The sequence below is a fragment of the Lepisma saccharinum genome, chromosome 11 (assembly GCF_977018435.1).
Source record: "Lepisma saccharinum chromosome 11, izLepSacc3.1, whole genome shotgun sequence".
Classification (NCBI taxonomy): domain Eukaryota; kingdom Metazoa; phylum Arthropoda; class Insecta; order Zygentoma; family Lepismatidae; genus Lepisma; species Lepisma saccharinum.
The window spans coordinates 45311791-45329709 of record NC_139239.1 but is presented as its reverse complement, the minus strand read 5'-3'; the positions used below and the strand labels follow the sequence as shown (position 1 = coordinate 45329709).

General features: G+C 38.5%; 2 protein-coding genes across 3 annotated transcripts in view; one reads left to right on the top strand and one right to left on the bottom strand.

Annotated features, from left to right (window-relative positions):
• Window positions 1-16526, bottom strand: part of LOC145994757 (uncharacterized) — a 50697-nt gene extending 34171 nt beyond the window's left edge. For both annotated transcript variants that reach the window (XM_083130996.1, XM_083130997.1), the window contains exons 1-2: window positions 16427-16526; window positions 9284-9994 (exon numbers count right to left, since the gene is read on the bottom strand). In XM_083130996.1, coding sequence (XP_082987122.1) covers window positions 9284-9933 — 650 coding nt within the window. In that variant the 5' untranslated portion in view covers window positions 9934-9994; window positions 16427-16526. The remainder of the gene's footprint in view (window positions 1-9283; window positions 9995-16426) is intronic.
• A 523-nt stretch (window positions 16527-17049) lies between these two features.
• Window positions 17050-17919, top strand: part of LOC145995223 (uncharacterized) — a 32412-nt gene continuing 31542 nt past the window's right edge. Inside the window, exon 1 of the mRNA XM_083131788.1 lies at window positions 17050-17179. The gene's annotated coding sequence lies outside the window, so the exon portion shown is untranslated. The remainder of the gene's footprint in view (window positions 17180-17919) is intronic.

The following is a 17919-nucleotide window of genomic DNA, read 5'->3' as shown; positions in this document are numbered from 1 at the left end:
GTGTCGCTCAGATTCCCAATGGCGTGTATTGTCCCGCCTGAGACTTGATTTCCCTTGAGCGGTAAATGCTTATTTATAGACTAAATGGGCCTGTGTCGCTTGTCACTTCGGTACGAACCACTGCTGTCGCGTGTCGCTTCGGTTTGAAACCTCAACCTCACTAAGAGGCGTGCTTTTCACCACAACACAATACGCAGATAAACGATCAACATGCTTAACAAAATACAAGTCGTACAAATACTTTCCGGGTACCAATCCTTTCTTCGTTCTGCTTGTATCAACAGGTTTCGTCTCTCTACGTCCTTCGGAAACCTACGAAGTGATACTTGACTCAATAAAGTTGTTCCCGATCGAACTGTGAAACCATATACTACACAGTTGACACCCTATTTCCTTGTAAAAGAATCTCCACCTTGCTTTTTCATATTAACGTCCATAGCACCTTAAGCGTAACCGGATGTTCGAGGGGGACCAGACGAGTGCGCATGCTCCGCAGTAGCTCCGCCTTTAACACCATCTATAACATACTACGAACTAAATCTATGATGAAGCGACATGTTTATCTTTGAATAACGAAGGTTACAAATGGTAATTATCATATATTTTATTGTCTATCGCGCCTCACCTAAAAACCTGTTTATGTAATACCAGAGAAAATTCTGCGTACGTTAGTCATTCTCGTGTTTTACCCTAATAAGTTTATACTCGAATGGCGGTGGTGATCTGGAAGGGGGGGGGATCCTAAACAAGGGTTTGAAATCAGAATTCTTGGCAATTAGATGTATTACGCTAACCACTACATCACGCATGCTGGCAAACGACTGTTGAACTCATGAAGTGGGAATCCGTCAAAAATAAAATGTATGAAATGAACAAATAGAACTGGAATTTACTATAGTTTAACTCATGGTCATACAGCGATGGCAACAATAAATAGAACAAGACGATTTCCCAGAACTGTGAGCATCAAATCTCTCTACCAGTCCATTATTCCAGTTATCCTCCAGTCCACTCAGTCACTTCAGCTTTCCCTTTCTCTAACTGTAGTAGTCAATAGGGCTTTTACGGTATTTGCAATACAATACATGTCCGAACACGCTTGCCATCTCAGGAGCACCTGCCGACCTTGACCTACTTCCGGCGGGGTCGCACACCAAGTCCCCTTTGGAAATTCTAGATTAAACAAAGATAAACAAATGGCATTAACAAACTGATATCTTCAAAATTTGTCGAATTGGGCAAGCAGCGGCGACCATTGTGTGCCAAAATTTTGGCCTTTACAAACGAAAGGGAGTGTTGTCAAATGCAAGGGTGGAGAGGCAACTGTCCCCCAGTTGTCACTGGGGGCGAGTATTTGAATTCGTAGCTATGTTGGGTGGGGGAAGGGGGAGGGGCTGTCACCCCAGCGCCAAAAGACCAAAAAGATCAAGAAGATGAAAAATAATATTATTGTCAGATTGCAATGAAATATGTTTAAAAATTCTTCCCAACTTTAAAAAGTATATGTAAATTATTTTTCCATGATGATGTGGCATACAACAAGGCATTGAATAATGTCAGTAAAGAATAGAGCCTGAAAGAAAGGTACACTGTATTATATCCTGCTCCATTTATAGATAAAAAAATTTCAGATATATACAGTATGTAACATTCTAATTTGTACACACGGATTTTCAAAGATAATGCTTTAATATCTGAAAGGAAATACACTCTCTTGATATTGTTTCTTTACAATTCAATAACTAATATCATTAGGAACATAAAATCTTACCCAAATTCTGTATGACTAATGACAATAATAAATTGAATGAAACTGAAAGAGAAACATGCCATTTTTGGTACAACTTTTCTATTCGTACACTTAAAAGAAAAAAGTATATTCAGAGCAAACTGAATGACAGTTCTAATACTTTGATGCGTATCCTTTGGCTTTAATTACTGCTCGACAGACACCTGTTCTTCATAGAATTAACCAATTTCTGACATGTTTCAGAGCTTATTTTATTCCACACGGCCTGCACAACAGTTTTCAACTCTTGTTTGGACTTGACGCCTGCTTTATGGACTCATCTCTCAAAATTGCCCATAAATGCTCAATGGGATTTAAGTCTGGACTTTGAGCTGGTGTTTGTAGTAGTTTGGGCACATTTCATATTAGTCAATTCATGTTAACTCGCGCCTCATGCTTACTGTCATTTCTTGGAATCTGTAGATAGGCGGCATGTCCATTTTTTGGGCATGCTTTACATTGTTCTTCAATATGTCCAAATACACATATGCATCCATGATACCATCAATAAACTGGATGGTACCAACACCTTTGGACGACATACAGCCCCAAATCATTAATGACCCACCACCGTGTTTACTGTTGGAACTGTGTTAATGTGATCATTGTATTTATTTGATGTTCTCCAGACCCTATTTATCCCGTCTGACCCGTATATATTAATCTTTGACTCGTCTGACCATATGAAACTATTCCTGGTTCTTGTGGATGTGCTCTCTCGCGAATGAAAGTCTATTCCTGCAATTCACCTTATTTACATACAGCCTCTTTCGTGGTATTCTGCCATGATATCCATGCTTCCACAAGGCACATCGGTGGACAGTTTGATCGGACATCTTCTTGCCAGCAACATTTTCTACTAACACTTAGTCGGGGGTTTTCTCGCACTCTTTTTAAAATAAAGCGTTTATCACGTTTATTCAACCATCTCTCTTTTGGTTTTCTCGGCATATTCTGTGTTGAACGTTCCTCTCTAAATTTGTTTACTATGTACTGGACTGTGGAGTGTGATTTATTGACTGTTTGTCCAATTTTTCTTAATGAATAACCTCTAAGGGCCAAATTTATAATAACACCCTTCATATCGGAACTAAGTTCCTTCACCTTGCCCATTTCGAACACGCTGATGGATATACGATAGGCCTACAACAATACCTATGCGAGCATTCCGCTTGACGGGGAGCATGGCTGCATGTTTAAACTTGTTACGAAATTGCAAACTGCACAAAATTGCCCGAATAGCACTGGCGCTGTATGTGAGGAAGATTGAAACTCTTGCCTGTACAAATAAAAATGTTGCATGAAACAGCTTGTTTTTCTCTTTTCACACAAATTATATGCTCTGTTTATACAATATGAACATACATTTTTATTGGCATTTGTTGGTGAAACCTTCATTAACATTAATTTCCAGGTACATATGAAAATGATTATATTTACTAGCAGATATGACATTTTTTCCTCTGAAATTCTATGTGTACGAATAACAATGTTACATACTGTATATCTTCTATGTTGTTGCTAATATTTAAGAAGCTTTTTCATTTTGCCTATTTTCAGGGTTCCTAACGATCTTTTGATTATGAAATTCCCGACATTTCCAAGTTTTCCAGTCCAAAAATGATTATCCCCCGCCCCAACATGTTTATCATCAATATTTTCGCTTTTGAACGTTTATCACCAATTCACATCTCCACAAAATACCAAAAAAGTTTATAAACAACACAATCTTCATAAACCATATAGAATTTTTCATATTGTTGCAGATTTGCTATATAATCCTTATATGCAATATGCAACAAAAATTTATTCAGATAACATTCATTATGTAAAATTCTATTAGTGTTATAATCTTGCTAACAAAATTTATTTCCTTGCTACACCAACATGTAAATGCCAACAAAAGCTGGATCTATAAAATAATAGACATTAACCTCTTTTTCACCAACCTTTCCGATAATTATGATCATATTGTCAACCTCCTTTAGTTATCAATCAGTATAGATCGACTTCAAATTTCACATTGATATTCTTTTTAAAACCTAGTTTAAAAAGTGAAAATTAAATATATTACCTACAAGTCTATGTAGAATCCATAATTTTGTACCAGATTCAATCATGAGAACAAGAGGAACAAGTTTCTGCAGGGACCTCAGAACCGGGGGGGTAGCAACTTGCCCCCCCACTCATCAACGAGGAGGGGGGGATATGGTATTTTTGCTCCCCAGTCGCGCCCTAAAATGAGACTATATTTTTCTAACTTATTTTTGATTCTGAAGAAATTTTGAGAAAATATTTTTGCACTCGTTAAATGAACCTGGACTCAAGTTTTTGCTAACAGTAAGAACAGGAAGTACGTGACTGACAGATCCTAAGCAGATTACGAATGGCAGTTTGGTCTCCTCAAATAAAGTGGAACTTGGATTGTCTCCCCCCCCCCCTCCTTTTCTCCCTAGGAATTTGCAACTTCGGTTTCGAGTTCCACCAGGTTTTGTACAGGTGCGTTCGCTTGTAACAATACTGCAGGGAGGGGGGCAGAGGTCGGTGCACACTCAGATAACTGCCTGCAGTTCCTAAATAGATACTACCTCCTGACACATTGTTACGAACCAGGTGCCGTGGAGGAACCAAATGTCCTATGACAAATTCCTGGCCTCCCTCTCTCTGCATGCCTCATGCCCGAAACTTCTTTGGCAGGAAAATATGAAGGTTAAGTAGAAGCAGATGCGTGTTTCGCACGCTTTATCTGGAACTTTGCAGTTGAAGTTTGGTGTTGGGTTGGCCAGTTATGGTCAGTTATCGATGGTGAATCGAAACAGTGCATCCGTTGACCACCACATCGTATCATTATTAATATGTCAAATTTTGATTACCAAAAGGTGGTTGCAGGGGAAGAGTGGAAGAACCAGAACAAAATATGTCTTTTTTGAGGTACGCACAGTAGAATAAAATTTTCCTTGATCATTTACATGAGAGGAAGCGATTGTAGTAAAACCGCCAAAATTAAAAACGTAACAAGGTGTTCGATTTCCGGGGAAGCACACACATGATTCCTTCATTCATGATTATCATCATCGTATCCTTTAGCCATTGCACAAACTTCAGTAACAAGTTCTACAGTAATCGCCTCTGTGTGAACTTCAGACATTTAAAATTGAATGTAAAAATGTAATCGCACGATGCTCTGCAACACATCGCACCGGCTGGAGGTGCATTTCGGGTACTTGCTAGAGGTCCAGCCCTTCAGAATGTCCCGCCCCAGGTAAAAATCATTGTTTGTGCCCAGTTTATTGCAGGTTTATATGACCCTGGCTTGGCGGTTCCAATAAAGCAACTAATTTGATTTTTTCATAACTTCATGGGTTGTTTTGACATACTTAAAAGTATCCAAAATTATTTACATCAACTATAGTTCATATGCAATATTCGTTTAATTATAGAGTGAAGACAGCAAGTGGAAATGTTAAATTATTATGAAACAATATAAATTCGCCACAGCATTAAAATTCAATGAAAAGTAAACCAAAAAGAATTATGATAGAGAATTTTATTGTTTATGATTAAAATTTGCTACATTCACAGGTATAACAATAGCTTGATATTTAACACACAGAGTTTTGTAATTAAATATAATGAACGTCGAACCATGAAAAGAAACACCAATTTACAAGCTCACATAATTCTTGATTTTAACCTTCAACATGTTCTGCTTATTGCTCTTAGGTAGTAGCACGAAATGGTTAATTTAAAGAACACCTGTACTTCAAACTAAGGAACAAAAATTTTTAATTTTTTTTTAGACTTCTGAAATATTTTGGTTGTATATTGTATGCCCCCACCTAGGGCTGGCCCTGGAAGGAGTTAAGATTTGCTTTACCAGCCTTTTCAAGAACCATGTGGCTATTAGAAATTTTGAAAAAAATAACATACTTTTTAAAGAGATTTAAGACTAATTTTAATGGATTGTATCATCCTTTAACTGTTCATTTGGAATAATTTAGTGACGGTTCCGAGAACAACTTAATATTACAGCCATCTTACAGCCGTCTTATCATTAAAGGAACAGGGTTCGATTCCTATGGAGAGGGAACAATTTCACCGCTTCGGAACTATATATCACCAGTTCCAAATAATATGTAATGTTGATTACAATTCACAATATCTGTAAGTGACATTCTTGAAAATCTATGAGTTTTGAAAAGTTTTTTCTAACGTCACTTATTTATAAAATGAAATTAACCGCAATGGCAACTGAAAATCAGTAACTCTCCAAAAAGGGAGCGAGGAGGTAGGCGACGAGTGAGACTATTTTGTGGGTGGAGATTCCAAATTTATATAGCCTATATTCCTAAATATCACATGCAAATTTCTCTTTTGCGGACGAAAGTTCACTAAACTACCAGGTTATTTACTACTGGAGGCTTCACTGTTGGAAAACCGGCAATGAAACAGGAGAGAAATGACCCTGTCTATTAATTATTAAAGGTGTAACATCAACGTAAAATATAACTGAACAGACTGGCATCTTTAGTAACTGAACAGACTGGCATCTTTAATCACCTGAAAGGCATAGGCAGCAATTTAGAACGATTGTACCCATACGGAATCTTACAACCTGGTACTCATGGAAGCATATACAGGGTGACAATTAATGAACTATATGAAATAAAACCGTCATAATTTCTGAACGGTTCATGTGATGATGTCCAAACTGCGTGGCTGGCCACAGGGCATGATGGGAATTCGTATGCGTATGTGCACGCAACGTGTTGATGTCGGCCATTTGCAAGTGAAAATGTCCTGGAGGAGTATTTTGGGGACCACATTCTGGCTCTGGGGTACCCAGAGGCCACTGGAAGGGGGCTATGTTAAGGACAAGATGTACAGAAATAACCCCAAAACCATTGCCAAGCTGAAAACTGCCATTCAGGAGGTCATCGACAGCATCAATGTTCAGCGGGTCATGCAGAATTTTGCTGTTCGTCTGCCCCACATCATCGCCAGAGATGGCAGACATATCGAACATGTCATAACCTAAATCCGAATGTCTGTAGTGCCGTTTACATTTGCAATACAGTTTGTGTACTACATGGTTTGTCACAAATTTCCGTTTTATTTCATATAGTTCATTAATTGTCACCCTGTACGTACAATACCTGCAAGGTAAAATGCTATTCACATGTCTGCCAGTTACATTATCCCCTCTTCTACATGGAATACCAATGCAAAATTGGAACCAGACAATCTTTTTAATTTTAGTTCTTGCGTTTATGATTCGCAAATATTACATAACATTTCTTGATTTTAAGCAGTGTAGTAAAATGCATTCTTTTTTATAAATGATTTGCACATTTAAATGCCTGTACACATAGCAAACTGCTTGTAAGGAACATGCTTTTAATGCCTGCAAGCAAGGATTTGACTTCCTTTGCACTTGCATCTGATATTTTGAAATCGGGGAGGGGAGGATTTAGGTTCGAATCCTGGGCCACGCATGAGTGTGTTATTGTTGTTGTAGTATTATCTACTTAATCTAATCATTATTCATTCTCAATATCGCGATTAACTCAAGAAATAAAAATGCGGCAAAAATTGAATAAGATGTTGACCAGTCAGAAGAAATTATATCGTAGAAAATTAATTTCCTTGTTTGTGAAATATAAACTAAGATCAATACTGTCATTTTTTAAAAAAATGGCCGACTTAGGTTCATATTGTATGATTTGGTGTTTTAAGTCCACTTTATGCACAGAAAGGCTAATCGGGACTGGACCTACAATTTAAAATGGGATCCGAACCACTATGTGCCTCCACCGGGTATTGAACCTGGGACTCCTTGATTACAAGGTGACGAGGCTACAACTGCACCATCGGGGATTCCCGTAAGTACATCTGTAACAGATGAATAGGAGACCAAGAGAATATCACACCGCACCCCTTGCACCACACATTCTTGAGTTTCTATATTTTTAAAATAAAATTTAAACTCACTTAAATCGTAGCTCGAAAACTAATTGTTTCTGAATGACAGAGCTTTCAACTGAAGTAAAATTAACATATTAAAATAATGAAAGGAAGAAGAAAAACAACGTTTTTTAAATTTTATTATTATTATTATATAGAAGGTTATCAGCATGCCCCTGTGGACACCACAATGATCAAAGTGAATGAAAAAATGTAGTATGTAGTAGTGGTACATTCCTACAAGCTTGCACAGATTCGTTGAAAATAAGCTGATACAGAGACGATTACTGTAGAACTTGTTACTAAAGTTTGCCCAATGGCTAAAGGATACGAATATATAATTAAACGAACATTGCATATGAACTATAGTTGATTTAAATAATTTTGGATACTTTTAAGTATGTCAAAACAACCCATGAAGTTATGAAAAAATCAAATTAGTTGCTTTATTGGAACCGCCAAGCCAGGGTCATATAAACCTGCAATAAACTGGGCACAAACAATGATTTTTACCTGGGGCGGGACATTCTGAAGGGCTGGACCTCTAGCAAGTACCCGAAATGCACCTCCAGCCGGTGCGATGTGTTGCAGAGCATCGTGCGATTACATTTTTACATTCAGTTTTAAATGTCTGAAGTTCACACAGAGGCAATTACTGTAGAACTTGTTACTGAAGTTTGTGCAATGGCTAAAGGATACGATGATGATAATCATGAATGAAGGAATCATGTGTGTGCTTCCCCGGAAATCGAACACCTTGTTACGTTTTTAATTTTGGCGGTTTTACTACAATCGCTTCCTCTCATGTAAATGATCAAGAAAATTTTATTCTACTGTGCGTACCTCAAAAAAGACATATTTTGTTCTGGTTCTTCCACTCTTCCCCTGCAACCACCTTTTGGTAATCAAAATTTGACACATTAATAATGATACGATGTGGTGGTCGACAGATGAACTGTTTCGATGCACTGGGGCGATTCATCATAGATAACTGACCATAACTGGCAACCCAACACCAAACTTCAACTGAAAAGTTCCAGATAAAGCATGCGAAACACGCATCTGCTTTTACTTAACCTTCATATTCTCCCGCCAAAGAGGTTGTGGGCTGTATGGCTGGCAATATTTGCTTTTCTACATCTTGAACAATCACCTACAAAAGTCATAATCAAACATTCTCTTATCTTAATTATTCCAAATCCAATGGCAAATGAACTTTGAGAAAGCAATTAATTATGTAAAAATATGAAGATACAATAAAACTGAGGATACCATCATGTTTCTCGTTAAATGCTAGTCCACTTCGATGGCCCATGACCAGCTTTCCATTTAAGAAGAGAAGAAACCACATCTATGGTTTCTTACCTAGATCAATGCTACAAGTATACAAAATTAATGGAAATCCAATGTCAGTGGGTGATATTCCAATACAATATTGTATAAATTGACATTAACAAGACTAATGTATTGCTCTACTGTACCAGCTCAAACAATATAACCATGCATGAAATAAATGTTAAACTTACTTACCTTACAAGAGACACATCTTCTTGTGTATTCTCTGGAGTTAAACACTCTGGTACTTGTAGATGGTTCCGTTCCAATTCATTCTGCACAAAACCTAAAAACAAATCTCTTCCTTCATTGGCAATTTCACTGTTTTCTTGACCTTCAAAGGGGTGAGACCGAAAATGGTTATGATTTGACCAATCCCATCTAGGAGAGTCGGGCATCTGCAAGCTATTTCTAGATCTGCGCCGTTCAGCTAATACTTGCTCACCAGATGAATGTCTGCGACGATGGCGGTTACGTATCTCTGAACAATTTGGATACGATGAAACAGTATCACTTGAAATGGAAGTACTAACACCTGAACAGGTTGCAGATTCAGAAGATTCGTAACGAATGCCATTGGGCAATGATGAAGTGTTAGAAACTGAATTGCTTATTCTTATACTTGTTACAAGTCCAGAAGTTTGTTGGTCGATGCCATTTGGGAGTGAAGTGTCAGAACTGCATACATTATCATCTGAAGAGCTGACGTTCTCTTCTTGGTTTGAAGATATTTCTGGTGAAACATTGGACTCTATCAGAATCCTATCAGCTTCAGGAATACGGGCTTGTCCCGAATCTGGAGATTCCACAGACTGTACAGTAGGAGTAGACATTACTCTCACCATGTTGAATTTTAAAGAATCGCCTCCAATATACCATGTGCCAAATAACAACCATAGGTTTTATCTGAAAGTAAAGGAAGAAAAAGAGCAAAATATAAAACAATGCATCACATGTGTACACTACATTGTCCACTTCACACATAAGTTAAGAGAATAACAAAATATTTTCTATAATACCGTGCGTCCATTTCGATCTGCAGCCGAGAGATCGGGAGAAGCGTGGCGGGCGGCACTGACGGAGATGCCGACATTTGCGGCCTGAAATGCCCGCTTATTTTTATGGACATATGCAGACATTTATATAAATATTGCAAAACGAGCACTAACCTGTGTTATAAGAGTATGGTTTTTATTTTAGTAGCTTAGTGACTGTATGTGCCGATGATTTTGACACGCCCACCTCTTGTGAAACACGGCGTAGAGGTTTGTTTGGAGAACGTTCTAACGCTGCACCAATATCATCGAGTTTTGCTTCGGTTAGAATCCGTCGTTTTTGCTTAGGTGTTTTAAAATTTAACGATACAGTTTCTCGTAATTTAAGGACAAGATGTCTAACCGTATCTCTGTGTGGAGTTGAAACGCATGGGAATTTCTGTACAAATTACCTACACACGTCTCGACACGAGTTTGTTTTCACGTACGTACGTGTCATACATAAAAAAATCTTTGTTCTAACGTGAATCTTGCAGCTGGCATTCCAATCGTCTCACTGACACGTCACACATACACACTACAATAACACAAACAAGTAACTGCAAGTAACCAAGAATAACACTCTTGCGCACAGTACGAAATTAACACGCTCGTGGTTTACATTGCTCGCCACTATATTTACAACTCTGTCTTCATCTAGTCGCGAAGGAACAAAAAACTCGAGCTTGGAGATTTCGGATTGCAAGGAAGCTCACGAACACTATTGACTTTTAACGGTTTCTTCTACAGCGTAATCTTGATACAGTGTTGCACATTCAAAACCTCCAAACGATCCCCATCGGCACAAAACTCTTTCAAGGATATAAACTTAAGCAGGACGTTACTGGTCAAAACTATGATTAAAATGTTTTATTATCTGTGGCTCTTAACATCGTTTCTAAAGCGTATTTATTTGTGAATATAAGAGCAGAACTTGGATGAATTACAGAAGAACTTTTGCGTGTTATAACACAGGTTAGTGATCGTTTTGCAATATTTATATAAATGTCTGCATATGTCTATAAAAATAAGCGGGCATTACAGGCCGCAAATGTCGGCATCTCCGTCAGCGCCGCCCGCCACGCTTCTCCCGATCTCTCGGCTGCAGATCGAAATGAACGCACGGTATATGAGACAAGTCCAGAAAGTAGTACCAATTTGGCAATTAAAAAAAAGAACAAAGAAGTTATTTCAACAAAACCTTTTTACCCTGAGGCACTTATCATACTGGGAGACAAGTTTTTGTATACCCCCTGTGGATGGAGAGGGTCTGCTTTATTTTCTTTGGTTTGGTGGGAGGATGTGGATGACATCATGTCATCCCATGCCATGGATTGTTGTTTGGTCTCCAGCCTAGGGTAGGCAACCCAAGTTTCATCTCCTGTTACAATGCAGGACAGAAAGTCATGACCTTCCTTTGCATATCATGTCAATGCACTCACATTTTGTGTGTGTCTGTGTTCCATGGTAAGCAAGCATGGCATGCACCTTTTGGTAATTGAGATGACTGGTAACGCCATACAGTATGGATAGCAACACATGTGGAAAATATGCTTGGAGTTCATCAGTGGTGACATGTCAATTGCACTGCTTGACTTCATCCATATTATGCAGCAATTCATCCACAATGACAGAGAGTCAGTCAGGAGATTCTTCAACATGGATGTTGACCAATCCTCCCCCCAGCTTCCTACACTACCATCTCCCTGTTGATTTGTCCATCACTTCACCACCATGAAACAATGGCCCCGGCTACTTGGCTGCACTTTTTGACACTCGGTACAGTGCAGGTGTTATCCAGTGTCAGAGCGGTGCAAGGAAATTACGTTCAACCAACTAGATGGAAAGTGGTGTTCAAGTTCAGTAGATTCAAAAAAATGTCTGTCTGCTGCTATAAATGGTCATTTCATTAGTTAGCATGCACCACTTGATCATACACCACATATACACCATTCCGGAAGGTAGTGCAGACACCAAATACACTACTTGACTCCAAATCAACGAACTAGACGACTTCGTGTTGCACCATGCAACCAACTAGATGGGGCTAATGAATTTCAGAAGGTCCAGTTTTCCTAGCTTGTTAAAACTGAGACAGCTCTCATTTCATACTTGGCACGATTTTTGATTTTCTGGTTCATTTTGAACAGAAACACACACACAACCACTACCACCTATATTGGAATATGTGAATAGGGTGTTAATTATATTTTTTAAAACTTTCTTGTCACCATCAGACTGATCAACATAGCTACATACCTGAAAACCATTAAACTGTTTTGCTGTTATGAGCGTAATACCTTATTCATTATAGTGGAACCACAAGCAAAACAACCTGCACAGACCTGCGACTCCTGTGCACCGTACTCCCGCGAGTAGGGGAGGGAGAGAGTGGATCATGCTTCCTTATGGCCCGAGGTGAAGGGAAGAAGGGAAAGCTGCGTGGGGACTTTTCGTCCCAAGATTTTTTCCTTGTGGTCGATCTATACCAACTTATGAATTAATGATATTCAACACAGCATTACGTATTTCTATATACAGGGTAAGAAATAACCTTTTGCTAGGGGTCCACAGTAAAAAGTAACAACAATTAAGAAATTATAATAATAAAAAATGTTTACTACGACAATTGTGGTTACAAAAACAAAATTAAAAGTTAGTATGTCCACCGTTTGCTTCTCTCACAGCACGAAGACAATCATGGTAGGAGCTCAGAAGATTCGCAAACAGTCCGTATTCCATTCCATGTCACGGAGAACTTGTTCCAGATGTCCAAGGAGTGTTGGCTGCGAATAACGGTCCGGTCCGCGTTCCACTATCATCAAGGACTCAACTGCATCCTTCAGAATAGCCCCAAAGTGCTCTGCTGCATTCAGGTCCGGTGATGCACCCGGCCATTCAGAACTGCTGAAGAAGTCAATGCCACTTCGCCGAAGAAGGTCTTGGTTTTAGCATTTGCCTTGAAGCAAGGTGGTTTGTCGTGAACTAACTTTTAATTTTGTTTTTGTAACCACAATTGTAGTAGTAAACATTTGGTATTACCATAATTTCTTAATTGTTATTACTTTTCCCTGCAGACCCCTAGCAAAAGGTTATTTCCCACCCTGTAAATGACATTTACACCTACCTTGGACTTTTACCATACCAGAAATGTATGTTCTGAGGAACACCACATGGGTGAACAAAGGTCGTGTTCTTCTTGCCTTGTTTCTTTGAAAAGAAATTTTGCTTTAAGTCCACTTTATGCACAGATTGACTAATCGGTACTGGACCTACAATTTAAAGTGGAATCCAAACCACTGTGCAATGTGCCTTCCTATACATGTTCTGGAATAACTAAATGTACAAATAATCTAGAAATATGACAAAAGGGCCTCCCCGATGGCATTGTGGTAACATCATCGGTCTGTAATGAAGGAGGCCCTGGGTTATGATATGATACATGGTAGAGGAGGCACATAGTAATTCAGATCCCACTTTAAAATGTAGGTCTAGTTCCAATTAGCCTTTGGTGCATGAAAGTGGACGTGTGATGTATAAATCAAAATATTTTGAAGGTTTTCTTTTTGCCACTATTCTTGTTTACGTGTAAATGACAGTTGTTTCTTAGTTTTCGGAAAGTTCTATCTACTCACTTTTTTTTTTTTTATTCAAAGAGGTCCAAACTACAATTGTTTATTTCTAAATCTATCATGGTGCAGAGGCATTTTTCCATGGTTCAATATTTAATTGTGTCTCTTAATATACACTTCAGTTTTAGTGATGGATTTCTGTAAATTTTCCAGAGTATGATTTTAAAATTCCATATACTTCTATATGTTCCTTTGTTTGCGAGCAGCCGTTCATTTACTGTCCTCTACGATAAAACTGTTCCTGCCATCTATGTCAAGTGCACAAGATGCGAAGCGGTATTTTGTCGCTCTAAATGCTTTCATTTTTAGGTCAGGTGGGTCAGTTATAGGGAGGGCTCTTGGCATTAGTCAATATCCCTCAATACTATCGTTCGTAGGTTAGGTGGGTCACATTTCTGTCTCTTAGTATTCAAATAATGCCCCTAAATGCTTTAAACACCTGATCACAAGGTCAAAACCCAAATTGAAACTTGCATGAAAATCCACAAAAACTGTGTCTGAGTCGATTGGAAACCAAGAAAGAATGCTTGTGGAAGTTACATTTTAAATCATAATTTTTCCAGTAACAAAAGCTTTTAGCTGTGCTAATTAGTATTTCCAAGCTTAAAATTCAGAATTTTATCATTGTCCATTCTCTAAGTTGGTGGTAATTTCTGATTCATGTGTACAAAAGTACAATCAATATTGTCAAAAAATTGTTAAGGCTTTTCAATATGGTTCCCTACAGGACTGTAATTTCAGCGTTCTGTCAGCAACATTGATCTGTACTACGGTTACTACTAAGTCACGTGATGTGAGGTGCAAGGGGGGATTACAATCGATTCCAATAATCTTGAAAACTTCTTAATACTCCTGTAGAACTTCCGAAAACCATTAAAGATTCGGAACCGCTATTCCGTCCACCTCTTCCCTAACCACGGGTAAATGAAAAAACTTTATTCAAACAAAAATGAATGCGATGGAGTTTGGTGTATCATAGCTGGTAAAAGTTCCGTATATTGGAAACACGCTAAAATCTGATATTTTGTGTTTCGCATGGTTCATACTTACTAATTATGTATTGCGGAACATAGTTCAAGGTGCCATTATGCTTTTTTACATGAAAGCAAACACAATTTCTCACATACAGAGTGATTTTTTTTTATTCCTTTCTTCGCTTCCGTAACACACAATATGGCGGCCACATCTTGATTCACGTTGTGGTTATGCAGTGTTTCCAACCTTCTTCACCGAAAAATACCTACTATCACCGTTGGAAATTATACATTATGCATGGGTAGCTGACAGATAGCCCCATGAACCATTATGCACAGCAGTTGACGGATAGCCCCACGAACCATTTCGGATTAGGTTAGGTTAGGCAAGCATAGTGAAAAAAAGGGGTTGGAAACACTGACAGGGGGTTACTCCATCAAACGCACGCAGCATGCAGTTCACGTAGCAAAGCAATGGCAATTGAGTTATTTCTCTTGAAAAATACATGATTTCCCGGTCAAATAGATTCCACGATGAAAGAAACTACCTCAACGAACGTTGGAAAGCTTGCAGAAACTCATTTCCGTAAGTAGTTTCTTCTGTAAAAATGAAGAAATGTATTTCCAATATACGGAACTGTTACCTCATAGTCAGATATACATGACAAAGAAAAAATGCCTTACTGCCAAGGGTTATTGTCAACTGCTGTAACTTTCAAAGTTCATACATACACACGCATTTACCTTGGATCTGATACGTATATTAAGAGTTGGTAAAACTGTCAAAGCCAGGAATCTGCTGTAACTAGTTTATCCTGTAATTGCTGACATTCGTACTTACTTATTCTGCATTGCGAAAGATTGTTTAACAAGGGATTTTGCTCTTTTTTTTTTAACGAAATTAGTATCTATTGTCGACATATCGAGTAATTATTGTTCGTTCTTTTCTCGCTTCCTGAACATGCAAAATGGCGGGCAAATCTTGACTGGCATTGTGTTTCAACCTTCTTAACAGAAAAATTCCCACATAGCCCGGAAAACCATTCAGGATAATATGACCATCCCCGCATAGCCACGAAAAACATTCTGGATTGTATAACCACCCTCGAATTGCGCCAAAAACCATTCACGATAGCCCCACGCACCATCACTGTAAGGTTAGGTTACGTTGCTATAGGTTGGGCAATATAGTGAAAAAACTGTGTGTTTGGAAACACTTGCCGGGGATTACGTCATCAGATGCTCGCAACATCCTGTTCAAGTACAGGGATGGAAATGCAAGCAACAGCTTTCGTGCATCGGACGGACATTATTATAGAAAAATACATGAATTAGCGGCCAAATACATTGCAAAATGCGAGAAAACATTTCTACGACCTTCCGAAATTACACAAACTCAATTCCGTAAGTACTTTCTCCTGTTAATTTGAAGAAATCAGATTCCCGGCTTTGACAGTTTTACCCCTCTGTAAATAGTAATAACATAGACAGAGAATACTCTTGAAGAAAGCAGTCAAATATAAATATATATTAAACGCACATTACTGATTCTCCAGTGTTATCTGTAGAATTCAGTCTTGTTGTTCTTGCAGATCAGGTCAAAACGTGTGTCATCATGACACCTTTGTAAACTAATAGAAGCAAATCACTAACAAAACAGAAACTTCAACAACTTTAATATATTTCACATAAACTCACCTCAGATATATTTTTATTGAAACCGCCACTACCGTACTATTACGCAAAAAAAAAAAGACCGATTTCTTTGCTAAACATTAATAGACACCACTATACAGAGACTACGTCACAGACTAAACACAACAGTCAACTGAGTCAACTTTTTGCACAAAACAAAAGTGGTCCATGAACAAGAGAAACTATGGAAATTGTAGTCTTATAGGTGGCCAAGAGATGGTGCAGCGGTCTCCTTTTGCTGATGGTCGTATTAACCCCGTCTAGTTCGCTGCACTTTTTGACTCTTGCTTCTTGACTTCGTTCATCTGCGCATCATTCGCAGTTCGCACTATCACAAACTTACTACGTTATGGATATGGTGCGACAAGTTGTGTGCTGTGGTGTTGTATGGTCCGTGCGTGCTAATTAATTAAATGAACGCTTAAGGCAGGAGACAGGCATTTGTTGAAAATCGATTGAACTACACGCAGGTTCCATAGTCTATGCAGTTTCTATTGAACTTGTAGAACTTGTGGTTGAACGTCATTTCATTTCCTTACACCTACCCACCAGCCTACCACTGTGATAGATGATACACCTGCACTACACCTAGTGTCAAAAAGTGCAGCGAACTAGACGGGGCCATTATTAGTGTATAATCTGTGCCATTCTATTTGATCTATGCCCCGTTCAACGCACGTGTTGTTAATGTAAGTGAAAGACGTGTGTCTTAATGATCGCTCAGTTACCAAAGACGGACACGACGGTATAATACAGGTGCAGAAATCCTATCTTTGAAAGTGTAGTTAATATTTTTATTAATTTGGAATTTATAAAAAAAATCTGTCAGTATTGTTAGATGAATTAAGTAGTTATACATGTGAAATTGTGGTATGTGGGGACCTAAACATTGATTTTCTAAAAAATACAGGACGGAAACTGCACTTTGAAGCCACAATAAACACTTTTGGCCCAAAAGCAAATTGTAACTACACCCACGCGCATAACAAAAGACACACTCTCCCTCATAGAGCCCATGTTAATAAGTGTACACTCAAAAGAGTTTCAATGTGAAAACATATCAGTCCACTTCTCCGACCATGAAGCACAATTGGTAACATTATCGTATGGGTAAAACGGATTCCTTCAAATTTACAGGAGAAAGTACTTATGGAAATCATTTTCTTGAGCGTTTTGGAAGTTCCTGAATGTAGATTTGATCCATTTTAATGTGAATGCGTGTTGTTTTCTGCGAAAATCTCTGTCCGACACGCTGTTTCTGCTCACGCCATTTGCTTTTTACATGAGAGTGCAATGTTCCGTGTGCTAAGACGATGCAACCCCGTAGCCAGTGTTTCAGCCTCGCCGTGTTTTCACTAGAACCACCTGTCGAGTTCGGAACAAGCCATTTTTCCCGAATGGGTGTCACTTATCGCACAACATTGTAGCAACATTGTGTTCGCACAACATTGTAGCAACATTGTGTTCCGACGTCACATGAGAGAGCGGTTTTTACA